Raw genomic sequence first — 14185 nt, forward strand, 5'->3', positions numbered from 1 at the left:
TTTCACCCACCCATTCTACGTGTCATGTCAGCAAAGTTACCTAGAACAACTGACAAAGCTGGCGTGTGGAGGGAAGAGATACAATTTAGCAATTAATTTTCAATTATTATTTACATCCATTAATTTAACTAAGTAAATGACATTAATTAGCCAGAATAATAATAAATGAACAGTATACAAAATAAAACTTTGTAACTTGAGAGAAAATCAGGTTAGTGAACTTCCTCAGTAATTACTAACATTTGGTTATATTTTCAATTTTACTGTACAAGATACCAACGGAGTGTTTTTGGCAGCAATTTGTAATATGGCTTTTACCAAGCATCTTATAGTCTAAAATGTAACAACCAAATTGTGTATTGCTATATAATGTACATTCTTCACTACACAGACCACCAAAAAAGAAAAGAAAAATCAATTAAGATTATTATAATGAAAAGTATTTTTTATACTTTTAATTGGAATACCATTTCGTATTATACTAATTATGACAAAAAATTACCCTTGGGTGGGAGAGTATAAAAAATGTTTAAGAAAATGAATTCCGAGGCAAATGAAAAAATTATTGAAAAAATTGTTTTTCATCATTCCAAATAATATCTTAATTTGTATGCCAGAATGTTTTAAACCAAATGAAATCTCATAATTTGATGGTGACTCCACTTTGACATCAGCACCTACCAAGGTGTCTACTTTGTGTCAAAGCACGTACATATTGTAGAAATAAGTTTAATTTTATGAACATCCTAAAATAATAGTGTAATATCAGTAATAATGATAATAAAATAATGATGACAATAGTATATTCTTTAAAATAATTATTAAACTTGAATCATGAAACCACATTAGGAAATAAAAAGACAAAAACGTAAAAAGGAAACGGGAAAAAGAAAAGGAGGAGTAAGAAAAGGATATGATTAAGAACTATAGGAAGCTCATTTAGAAACATGGAAAAGAGTAAAGGTCCAAGAATAGAGCCTTGAGTACACCAGCTGAAATTGAGAGAGAAGAGGAGATAGAATATGAAGCTCTAACTCTCTGAGTTCTGTCAGACAGATAGAAAGGTAATGGGGGGGGAAGGGAACAACAAAGCTGCGAGCTGCTATGTAGCGGCCCAAGGGTTGGTATGTGAAGCAAGGCAGAGCCCCTAATGCATTATATCAAGTATTGTTTATATTTTATTATTATTATTATTTGTATTCTACACTTGATATTATAAAAAAGGGTGTGGTTGTCCATTGATAAATAAAATACTATACTAAGTATTTAAATCTGTTAAATAGTAAACTTTATTTAAGTTTGGAATTTTTTGATTCTTTTTCTGTAACAATGAGTAGATCTTCATCCCTGGCATGAGGATTTGATGAAATTGCATGGGGCACAGGGAAAGGGTTTATGCCTTTTTGATTTGGATCCTGTGGTTGGCTTAATGTTGATGGAATAGGTTTAGTAGGTGGTGGGGCTTTAGGATGCTGGAAAGAATTGCCTTCTTCTGCTTTGTCTCTGTTCCCAAAACCTTTATTTTGCCTGTTTGTTGTGCTATATTTATGTTTTGATGAAGCAGAAGAACTTGTATCTGATACAACAAATGGTATTTTTGATTTCCAGTATGCCTGATCAATTTCTTCACCACCATAATATTCTTCTAAATCTATTTCACTTTGTTCTGATTCAGGCTTTACCTCGTCACACTCCTTTTCTATTACATGATCTTTACTTGAGAATTTTTCAGCTTCAATTACTTCAGACACAGAGTCCCTTGAAGAACATATATTTTTGTCATAATGCAGTGTTTCAGCTGAAGAAGTGCTTCGAATTTCATCCTTGCAACCACAAATACGTTTTATAATATCTCCTGTAGGTATTCTCAACTGAGAAATAGGTGGGGGCTCTTTTGCACAGAGGCAAGGCAAGTGATCATCCCCGATGTACTGATCAAATCCACCTTCCAGTGGCTGGGAATTCATCCAAGCTTCTATTTCATCAACACTAAAAAATAGATAAATACATAAGTAAATTATGAAGATTTATAAATGTTGGAAGACAATAATGTGTATTGGTAGAAATAAAAACTCAATCATAGAATAACAGTGCCAGGCATGAGGCAGGCAAAGATATTTATACCTTTCTCAAAAATGAAGGCGAAGGAACTCTTTCAGCAGGGAGGATTTGGGAAATTATATAGACCTTTATACTGCCCTCCTAACTATATCCTAAATAAGATGTAAAAGTAGACAAAAACATGTTGGCTCTATCAGGAGAAACATGAAACATCGGCACCTTTGTGATTGTGAAGCATTAGCTTATTACGGTAAAAGAGGTGTGCAAAGAGGCACAAGTAAAGTGCTTAGATTTGTACTAAAAAGTGCACTTTCAAAGGTATAATCACAGCGGTTCCACAATAGGTTGCTGTGTAAAAAAGCTTTGGAATCCTTATTCAAAAAGGAGTTAGGACTACTTCTGAAATGGTGATGAATGTTTTAGAACTACATTTTTGAGAAGGTAGTAGACTAGTCAAAATATTTGAAATATCAAATTCAACATTACCATTACAAAATACAACCAGTTTCTCTATTCTTTTATTTATGAAAAAAGTCCATTTTTGGAGGCACTTCTCTTCAATCTTGTTGTTTTTATCATTATTTCAAACTTTTTCCCTTTCTTTTTGAACAAGTGATTCTTACGAAGTGCCCTTAAAAATTAATTTTCTGTAGAAATAAAATAATAAGGAAACTGTTTGTTTTATTATTAAGCCAAAAAATAAAAACTTTTAAAAAATAAAATAAGCGAAAAAGAAGAAAATATTTGTTAAAAAGTCATTTGTTAACCTTCGAGGAACATCTGACAGTACTTCACATCCAAACTCTGTTACTAATACAACATCTTCTATCCGTATACCTCTAAAATTTCCGTATTGGCTTATTCTCTGGAAGTTTATGAACTTTGCCAATTTTTTATTTTCATCAGCTTCTTCTAGCAACTGAAAATTTAAGTTAGATGTTAGAATTGTAGATATTGATTAATTTTATTTGTAATATACTTTTTCAATGAAATAGCAACCAGGTTCAATAGTTAAGACCATGTTTTTTGTAAGGCGCCTGCATGTTCTTAAATTTATTAGACTCCGTCGAGTTGGTTTTGGTGGGGTGTTCAAATTGTATCCACCTACATCGTGTACATCAATCCCTAACAAATGTCCAATTCCATGAGGCATGAACACAGCTCCTAGTTCTGCCTGCAATTCAAATAATAAAACAAAATATTTTAATCAAATATATATTTTTTATACATGCCTCTATCATCTCATCCACATCTCCAAATAGTAAAGCTTCTTGTCTCATTTCTGTAAATATTGCTGCTAGGACTTCCAGGTGAACTTGATCCCATCCAATCCCTTTCATAAAATTAAGTTTTCTTTGAACATGTAAGTAGCAACACTGTAATGCATTTAGTTTACCTGGTCTGATTACCTCGAGTGCTCTCTCCCTTCCTTTAAGCACAGCATTATATATTACTTTTTGATCATCAGTAAATTTTCCATTTATAGGATAAGTGCATGTAATATCAGAAGCATACCCATAGTATGAAACTCCCATATCGAAAATACTTTAACATTAAAATTTCTTAATATTTAATTAATTAAAATTGACTTGTTAAGTATTGGGTTACCATAAATCACCACTTTTTAAAATTTTATTGTTGTCCATACTAGTCTGGCCGTAGTGTAGTATTGCAGCATTAGGGTCTGTGCCACAAATGCAATTGTACGCAGTTGTCCTGCACCCTCCCATATATGAACAATAATGAATAAAAAGAGATTGTGCTTGATATTCATAATAGCCAACCATTCCAACCATACTGTGCATGATGTATTTGTGAGCATCTGATGATACAATACATGCTTGTCTTATAAGTTCAATTTCATAATCATTCTTAATCACTCTTCTGTATAAAATAGTACAATATTAAACATAATTGCAGAAGTTGGTTAATTTGTAATTAAACTTACAATTCACACATAATTGGATATAATGTCTTCGTGTCAATTTCAATCCTGAAATAAGGAAAACAAAAGTATTATTAACTAAGTCTTCTATTGGTTCGTCTCTAAAGATATATTAATAAAGGTATATTGCAACTAATCTTGCACTTTGTTATGTTGTGTAAATAACTCACGTTGTATCGACAGGAAGAATTGGTTGGTTGAGCACAAGCCCACTGTCTGAATTCATTCCACACTATATAATATAATAGATTTAATTATTTAGAAATAAAAATAAATAAATATGTATAAGTTCATTTATATTTGGGTAATTTTTCATTGTTTACATTGTTTTCATTTAATTTACTTTTTTTTTTTTTCATTTTGTTGGGAAGTTCAATAAAATACAATTTTCTAATAAAATGTTTAATATATTTTTAAATGAAATGTACTTAGTACTGTTTATATATATATATANTATATATACTATGCTACTACACGGGGTGGGCGACCAAAACCCGAGGGGTGTTAAATGCCTGGGTAGACACGTACCCCATCCGTAAAAAGTCCGGGACTTGGTCAGCTCAAGTGTCCTGCATAAATCTCTTGGACTTGTTCACAAACCCCAAGATTTTGGACCATTTTATCTCAGGGAGTGATTTGGTGATGTCTGCTCCTTCAAAGATTGCAAATCTGTGGACCTAGCATACCTATCACACTCTGTGAGGTAGTGCCTTGCCGTTTCTTATTTTATTTCGCAAAAACGGCAAAAGGGATCTGGTAGAATACCCATTACAAAGAGGTGTCTTCTCAGTGGGCAGTGGCCCGTCAGGATACCTATCAGCCTCCTAATTCCCTTCCTTGAGATAGAGAATAGCCATTTCGATTCTGCTGGTTTGATCACCTTAACAAACTCTTTCGATTGCCTGTGTCCGAGGGATAAATTCCACTCCTTAAGGAATTGTTTCATGCCCCAGTTATTAATACTCTCTTTCGCTGTTCTCATAGAGTGAGGTAATACCGGTTGTGGTCCAACAAACGCAGTATTAGAACCTTCTTGGCTAGGCCATCTGCCTTTTCATTGCCATGGTGTCCTTTATATGCTGGTATCCAAATAAGGGTTACCTTGTTCTCAAACTTGGAAGAGATCCTATTGGTAATATCTACAGTTTCCTCCACCAGTCTAGAGGTTGACAAATCTTTTTATAATGACCTAAGACTAGCCTGACTGTCAGAAAAAATTCTAATATCTTTTCCCTTAATTTTATTTTCCATAAGTGTTCTACAACATACATTAATGGTCCAAATTTCCACCTGAAAAACGGAGGTGTTATTGTCAAGAGGGGGGAGGAGATGCTGATTCCTAATTTAAGCATGTAGATTCCTGCACCACTCCCTCTACCTTTGATAAGTGAACCATCTGTATAGCAGACTATGTTGCGATGGTCATCATCCAAACTATAATTATATTCACAAGGGGTGACTATTTGAAAGTACTTTTTCCCCGAAGGGGTTTTAATCTTTTTAACACTAACGGTTAATAATTGACCGTTAATCTTACTCAATAGTTGTGAGATTTTCGAGTGACATCTGTTATTGCACTTATGATTCCAGCTGCCTTTGCTAATTAATATGCAGCAGCTGATTAGTGCTCTGACCTTAACCTCAATGTGAAAAGGTGTGGTATTGGTTGTGATTTCAAGTGTGAGGGTGGGTGTAGTTGTAAATGCTCCTGTCATCATCAAACAACTAGTCTTTGAAATGACCTTAATTTGTTACTGTTCCCTTTATTTTCTAGACCTTTCCACCATACTAAAGCTGCAAAAAATAATCTAGGTAGAATGGCAGTATATAGCAATTTGGCTACCATTGATATATATTGTGCCTTTCCTGTATATGTTATTAATATGACCTTTCCAATCAAGTTTCCTGTCATGCTTCACACCAAGGAATTTGATTGAATCCACTAACTTTAATTCTATGTCCTGAAATTTAGGGTTTTTAAAATTACCTAACGTTCTTCTCCTACTAAACATTATCAATTCCAGTTTAGCTGGATTAGTTGAAATCCTTTATCACAACACCACTCATAAAGCAATCCCTTGGCATTTTCCATCAGAAATGAGAGTCAGGGGATCCCTACCTGTTAGCATTATGGTACCATCATCTGAAAATAATTGACTGAGGTAATTTCTTGGGAGGCCTACAAATGGGCAGTACATTCTTCCAAGAAATACAAGGCAGCCAGGGTGGATGGAATATTCCCTGCCCTCCTTCAACAGGATACACCTAGTCTATCTAGTACAGTGTAGGATCTCCTAAGGAGTAGTCTGGCATTGGGACATATACCAAAATGCTGGAAGGAAATAAGGGTAATTTTCTTATCCAAACCAGGTAAGGCCTCATATCAATTACCTAAATCTTATAGACCTACATAAGTATATCTTCTATTTTCATAAAAAATAATAGAGAAAATTTTAGATAGATATATTAGACATGATTGTGGAATTAATACAATGATACATCCCAATCAGCATGCCTATTTACCAGGAAAATCAGTGGAAACTGCTTTGCATTCACTGATAGGCAGGATTGAGAAATCATTATTTAATAATGAATATAAACTAGGTTGCTTCTTCGATATCCAAGGGGCATTTGATAATGCTGATACTTCTTGCATTAGATCAGCATTAGATAATTACAATGTTGACCATCACCGGGTGAAGACCTATTTGGAAGGAAGGATGGTCAATATGTGTTAGGTGGTAGCACTCTTAGAATTAATGTCAAACGAGGCTGTCCACAAAATAATAACACAAGGCTGTTTGTTACCTCTTTTATGGCTAATTAAAGTAATCATCTTAATAGAACTTCTGAATAATTCAGGTTTCTACTTAGTACTGTTACAAAATATTAACCAAGATAGACATTTGTGATAATTTCTTTTTAAAAAATCTCTTTAAACGATAAAAGTGAATTTATGACAGAATATTATAGCAAAGGTTGAGACCACTTTATCATTCAACTGGGTTTGTCTATTCTGTCAGGGTTAGATTTCCATCAAATGTGTGGTATTTAGTGACTGTTAATATTTTATTAATATTTTTATTTAAATGTTGCCTTCCTCAGAACATTTAAGTTTTGTGTTTTCGATGGTGAGAATATGCGTTTTTGAATATGAAAATGAATATGAATTTGAATATGAAAAAGACCCCCATATTTGAGGGTCTTTTTCTCTGATTTTTTTTTCAATTATTCAAAAGTTTTTCAGTTCATTTAGTTTTCGCCCTTTTGGTTTGTTGCATTTCAACTACAAGGTTATCCGAACAATCGTGGTACCTTTATTTTAGAAAAAAAGTCCATTTGTAAATACGGGACCTTCACTTTACAATAATCAGCTCCATGTCAATGCCTAACATTGTGGCCATTGACCCACCTCACCACCAACTTTAAAAAGCTAAGTGTTACTAACCTCTTCCTATGAGAGGAGGTACACCTAAGTTAAATTGGAAAAACCAAATGATAATTTTTTAAAAACGATACAAAAATAAAGGTAACAATAAAATAAAATTTGAAATTAATTGTTAAAGCATATTAATAATTAATCAATACAACTTTAATTATTTTGTAATAAGTAATTGAATTAAGCTTACCAGTAGAAATAATTTTCTTGGATTATATTTTGTCAAAACAGAATCCATCTAAATGAAGAAAAATAATAGTTACATTTATAATTGGAAAGGAATATCTGGGAGCTGTAACTAAAATAACAAATAAAAAAAATAACTATTAGTTTTACTGTTTGTTGTATTTGTTAAATACATAATCACAAGAACATTTTATGTACTTTTCTTTTCTGTTTAATTTACACAATTAGAAGAAAAGGTCATTAATAAATCTGTCCATACATCACTCAGAATATTTAGAGTTAATATAATAAATCAAGATTTTTGAAAACAAATTCAATGAAAACGAAGTAAAAATAGTCTAATATTATAGTAATAAAAAGTAAAGAGACTTCTAAAAAATCTTTAATGAGTTTAGTTCTAAAATAAGAGTGGGTAAGTAAAAAAGGTGTTGCTGTAATGAACTAAAAACAGCAATGTGTTAAACTAGGAGGATAGGATGCTGAATAACGTATGCACCAGCCAATCTCTATGATCACATTAACAAAAGAGGTGGTGTGTTTATAATAGGCAGACTTGGACACATGAGTCTTACAATTTCAAAGGAAAGGTTTGAAACAAGATTTAGTAAATATGAAGAAGATGGCTGCAGTATCACTCAAAATATGGGAAAAGGAGAAATGAAGTGTTTCATTTTATTCAATGGGACAGATAATTTACATATATTGTTCATTGTGTTCATTAATTTTATTTATATTTTTAGATATTTTTAAGTTTAGGGTTATTATTTCAATCACTATATTTTTACTTCAAAGCATTATATAAGTACTTCAAATAAATAGTTCAATTAATATAAAATAAATAATTTACCTCATTTTCATACATGACCTTTGAAACTCCATACATTTGTTTATAATCATTAGGAGACGGTGTTTTACGCTTCCATGTCTCATCTCTTTCCGAACTCCTTGGGATAAACAAAAATGATGAACCTGTTCTTAAACAAATACCACCCCAAAACGATGGATGCCTCACACCAAAGGTCCAGTGGAAGAATGGTTCCTGTCATTTGCAAATTTTCTTTTCAAAACATTTTCATAAAAAATTTATCGTTTACCTGTCTGAATGTATAAGTGGAATTGGTGTTATATTGATTCACTATTTCTCCTCCTTTCAATAGTATAAATCCTCTAGGATCTTCACTTTTCATCCTTTCATGTAGTCGAACTCGATTTAATTTGAAAGTGTGCATTGACACAGGTATAGTGTATTTAGTTGTTTGATATGTTGGCAAGACACTATACAAATTTTCTTAGTAAAAAAAACAAAAAAACAAAAAAAATTGTTTAAAACGCATTAGAATTCTTACTATTTTGTAGGAGCAAGAGAATCGATAACATTTAGCATTTTCACTGCTAATCGTTTTGTACGTTCATTTTGCCTTTCTTGAAATGTCTTACACAATTCTGGTTTTTCAGCTAATTCAGATCTAAACAAATGTGTCAAAAAGTTAAATTTCATGCTAAGAATATCAACAGTAAAGTCAATTTACTGTGTATGTTAAATTTAAATGTAGTATTGGTTAATAATTATAAACTTGCATATTTTAAATATTGGTACTTGATGCAAAGTGACTGTCGTTTCTTGAAGTAAGAAAATAACTAATTCCTTTCACACAGGATGGCTTACTTAATCACTCATTGGGTGTCCCAGAAAATGGGTAACCATTAACAATCCCTTTTATATATTACTACCAATTAACATTACATGCCATAATATGAAATATTTCACCATAATCTTAAATAATTGGTTCTTTGCTTAATGACATGTAATCATTTCAATTGTGTGGCATTATTCTAATATAAATTCTAACTGTCTTTATGTAGTATACCATATTTATTTGAAGACTGAAATGATTCATTTGAGTTTCTTAATGTGTGCCTACAGCATGTTAATAAATTTTTTATACTTCATTCCTTCAGGGTGACTATTTGATCACCAGTGTTAAAGCATAGTTTTATCTGTGAGATTAAAAACTTTAAAATGTTTTAAATAAAATATTGAAGTATAAATGTTGATTTTCTGTAATAGCTGCAAGAGTTGCTTGAGATCTTACACATCAAGAGCACCATTAATAGGAAGCTCTAGAGAATTTAAATGTCCCAAAATGGATGATTCTAACCCAACTCTGCCCATACACGGTTGACTTTTAGTTTATTTTGCGCCAAAATGTGTGTACGTGTCCAACATGTAGAGAAGGGTTACTCAATATGTCCCATATAATTGAAGGGTGTCATTGGCTCTGTATAGAAAGAAAGTAAGAATACCACCTGATATGAGTATTTTGCTCATTCACGGCAGCAAGTATTCTCTCCTATCCCAATTTTTGTAGGAACCCGGAGTGCTTTTTTTAAGTTAATTTTATTTATTTATTTTTTTTAAAGTTTTGTAATAGATGGACTTGTGTTGTTTCATGAGAATTTTTATATTGGTGTGGATGTGCAATGCAAGAGGACTGATGGCTGAATGTTGAGTATTCATAAATAAGATTAATATTAGAGTAAGCATAAATTACATTCGATATGTAGTATATGTAAAGGGTAATGGAGGAATATTGAGTTATCCATACTTGAGTGAATGGTATGTAAATAAGTAAGAATATATTTAAGAATGAGTGAGAGTGTGTTTTGGTTACAAAATGCATAAGTTGGGGGCTGAAAAAATTTGTTGATAGTCCCTAGAGCCTATCTTCAATGGTCAGGATGGACAAGATCTAACAACAAGGGAATAGGTGATTCTCATACTTTCTGTGAGTAGTCTCTAATTCTTAATGGCCGCACTATTGTGGAATTGTTGGAATAGAAAAAGTTCAGGTAGTGGATGATGTTGAATGGTATAATGAGTGGTTCAGAGTTTGTACTGGGGTTAATAAATTGAGGATCCTTCAACAGATATTTGGATGCAGATAGCAAGAATGCTCAATTGTTATCAAATGTTTACCAAACACATTTATGGTTGAATTAACTATTGTACTGCAAGCTTATAACGTATATTTGTAGTAAAAAAAAAAAAAAAAATCCTCTAACCTAATACCAGTATTATCTGTAGTTTGACAAGGATCTCTTTTGGACCTGATATTGTTTTTCATTTTTATAAATGATATCAAGTGTGTATTCTCTGATATAATTTTTCTATTATTGTAGATGATTTAAAAATTTTCTTATCATTATCTTCTCTCGGATCTTGTTCAAAGTAGGATTGATACAGTATTAAAGTGGAGTCATGAAAATAATAATCTCATTTTAACTTCTCTAAATGTAATGTATCATAATTTTCAAATTTGTCTGAATAGAGTTGCCTTAATCAAAGAACTAAGGGTTTTGTTTGATTCCAAATTTACTTTTATAAGCCATATTACCATGTAAAGAGTAAATCTTTGGAAACCCTTGGTTTACTACATTGTAATACAAGAAATTTTTCAGTCTAAACCAACTTGCTTTCTTATATAAAACTCTTTTTTGATCTTCCCTGGAATGTACCAGTATTATTTGGAGTACTTTTTGTTCTTCTCACTCATCCTTGTTAAGAAAATTTAGTGTAAATTTTTAATGATTTTTAGCTTTTAAAGCAGGAATACCACACCAATCTCTAATTGACTGTCCTCAGATATTTTAATTGACTGCCATCTAATTTGTCTGTGTTCCTAAGCACCAGATCCGAAATCCTCTTCCATTTAACAATTCATTCTGCAGAACCAATTAATTAAAGCATCAACCTATCAATAGATTTCTACATCTGTGTAATGCCTACTGTACACAAATATAATCATACAACAATTAAAAAATTTCTGCTAGATTAAAAAAATAATAATAATAAATATCCAAATAAAATGAGTAATATTTTGGTTAGTGAACTATGGTACTGTTATTTGAATGTTTTATTAATTTTATAACATTAACTAATATGTATATGAAAAATGTATATAATGTGTGTTTTCTTTTTGTGATTGGATCACTGATCTATAATAAAATTTAAAAAAATATATATTAATACATACTCAGAGATGTATGTTTCTGGAAGGCTGATGGTATCAGAAAATTCTGAATAAAGAGATGATCTAGTTAACTTTGTTGTTGGTTCATCAAAAAAAGCATTGTAAGGTTCTAAACTGGAGTGGTTTGCAGCTATGTTTATATCAGAGCTTTTTCCATTGAGTTCAGTTAAATGTTGAAAAGGTTGTATAAGCTTTTTCTTGGGTGAAATACCAAATCCTCCAGTCCAACTGTCCCTGTCCAGCTTTTCGTTTATTATACTCTCCCAATTATACATTTCAGCTTCTTGCTCTTGTCGAAGCATACTCATAGTTTTATCAAGACTATTATAATCATCTTTAGAATATACAGATATTTTTGAATCGTTTGAAGTGAAGCTTCTCACTGGGATGATACTAGCCCGGCCCATATAGTCTGGTAAATTTGCTGTAGTTTTTAGAGGTAATTCTGCTTTTATAGAATGATATGACGGATTACTCTTTTGAAAGTTACTACTAGAGTCACTTTTAAGACTGAACTTGTCTTTAGGGCTTGCAGTTAAACTTTCTCTTTTTGTTCCTGAAGTAGAGTATTCCTTTTCATCATTTGCCATTCCACTAGGAGAGAAATTTTTATCTGATGTTCTATCAGCGAAATCCGCAGTCTTATTTTTACTAGCCGATTCAAGTACATCTGGGGCTGAACTTGCAGTCACTCCTTCTTGCTCCATTACACTTACTTGTAGTCAATTTAAATACAATTAACAAATAAAAAATAGCCCGAATTCATTAATCTAAAGAAAAAAAGTCAATATTTGTGCTAAACACATGGAATAATTTATATGTACATATATGTAAATATATCACATGTTTGATTGTTTATTTATAAGCAATATATATGCATGATATCTGTGTGAATGTATAAATTGTTGATATAAAATATGAAAGATAAAATAGTAATATAATATAGATTTATTTACTTTTACAGATGTTCAGTTTTCCACTTAAAAATTCATAACTTCTCTGGATTTTATTTAAATTCAACATTATCAAAGCTATCTATTAGCAAAGGACCTACTTCAAAATTTCAACTGACTACCAAAACTGATATGAGGTAGTAGTGGGTCCACTGAGTTCCAGTTAATGTCGGGACTTGAATGGATTTTTGCATAAATTTTGGGATTCTGCATGAAAGTATACAAAGGGCAAATCTTATTTTGTCAATTTTATATTTATTATTATTATTATTAATTTTTAAGGGCGTTTTAACAGCTAAGGTCATTTCACACCCTAACATCCAAACTTTCTATCTTAGGTTAGCTATATCTCTTCTGAGTGCTATAAAGCTTTTTACTATTATTATTATTATTATTATTATGTTATTAGTTTAAGTTTGCTGGAAGATGTGTTCTATGTTTATGTGAAGATGTTATGCGTTCTATATTATATTATGTTCTTTATATGTTATACATTCTAAATTATATCACTGGGGTCAATCCCTGAGGCAAAAAATTAGTTAATTAATTTGTAATTAAGATAAACGAGAATAGCAACAAGTTCATGTTAAATTTGTTTGATCAAATCAAAAGATTGAAAGCTTCATGCCTGAATGCCCGAAGAGGGTGGCCAAACCTAACATGCTGCAAAAGTAAATTCCACAGTCGCGCCCCAGCAACTCTAAATGAATCATTTATAGATTGGAATCTATGATACAGGTTTTTTTAATATTGTAACTATGGGAAGAATTACCATAGAATATAATAAATAAGTATGATGGGCAGAGTTTATTTTTAATTTTAAATAATTAAATAAGAGATCTGAGTTTAAGATAATCAAATAAATTAATACTCAGAATGAACTTGCCATCTGTTGAGATGTACTATCTTCTTCATGAACTTAATACAAATGACTATTTGGAGATCGTGAGATGCAGACTGGTGTGTGACGCATCTCACGATCTCCAAATAGTCATTGGCTAATGGCCACTAAACATCACACCTTAATACAAATCTTGTGCAATTATTAAAAAAGTATAATTTTTTTAGTAGAAGTGTAATTAATTGAACAAGAGTATAAAGTACTGTAATAGTTAAAAAAGAGTAACATAAGAGTTTTGACTAGACTAAGTTTTAGTGTAGGAGAGAGAGGCTGGAGAGCTATCAAGAGTAATGCAAGGAAAATCCTCAGTTGGCAGATGTGTGTTACACATAATTATCAATTCGGATTTGAATGGGTGAAGTTTGAGACCATGTTTTGAAGCTCAATTAACCAAGCTAGAAAGGTCTTCGTTAATGAGATGAATGGAATCAGGGATTAACTGAGGGGGCATTGTGTGTAGATTTGGATATAATCAACAAATAAGTGAAATTCGGTGTAATTTAAAAAAGAAGGGACGTCGTTAATAAAAACTGAAAACAACAAGGGTCCTAAAATCGCTCCTTGAGGAACGCCAGACGTAACAGGAAGATAAGATGTTTGTTATTAGGTACTTTGACAGCTTGCTTACAACATGAAAAGTAAGAGAATATTAATTTAAAAATAGGGGAT

General features: G+C 31.7%; 1 protein-coding gene across 3 annotated transcripts; it reads right to left on the reverse strand.

Moving 5' to 3' along the window:
* Positions 1-1259: 1259 nt before the first annotated feature.
* Positions 1260-12459, reverse strand: LOC106672913 (xaa-Pro dipeptidase-like). Of its 3 annotated transcripts, XM_014404718.2 has the most exons (14): positions 11666-12459; positions 8978-9097; positions 8726-8906; positions 8479-8670; positions 7636-7683; positions 4177-4238; positions 4010-4054; positions 3670-3945; positions 3458-3606; positions 3294-3394; positions 3041-3235; positions 2829-2980; positions 2548-2692; positions 1643-1989 (listed from the first exon to the last, which is right to left on the reverse strand). In XM_014404718.2, the coding sequence occupies exons 1-13, from the start codon at positions 12367-12369 to the stop codon at positions 2584-2586; spliced, it is 2334 nt and encodes a 777-aa protein (XP_014260204.1). In that variant the 5' UTR covers positions 12370-12459; the 3' UTR covers positions 1643-1989; positions 2548-2583. The 3 variants fall into 3 exon arrangements, with proteins under 3 accessions (XP_014260203.1, XP_014260204.1, XP_014260206.1); XM_014404717.2 differs by lacking the exon at positions 2548-2692 and having other exon boundaries at positions 1260-1989; XM_014404720.2 differs by lacking the exon at positions 1643-1989 and having other exon boundaries at positions 2607-2708.
* Positions 12460-14185: the final 1726 nt, after the last annotated feature.

Source organism: Cimex lectularius, unplaced genomic scaffold (genome assembly GCF_000648675.2).
Source record: "Cimex lectularius strain Harlan isolate CLEC.00 unplaced genomic scaffold, Clec_2.1 scaffold46, whole genome shotgun sequence".
Lineage (NCBI taxonomy): Eukaryota > Metazoa > Arthropoda > Insecta > Hemiptera > Cimicidae > Cimex > Cimex lectularius.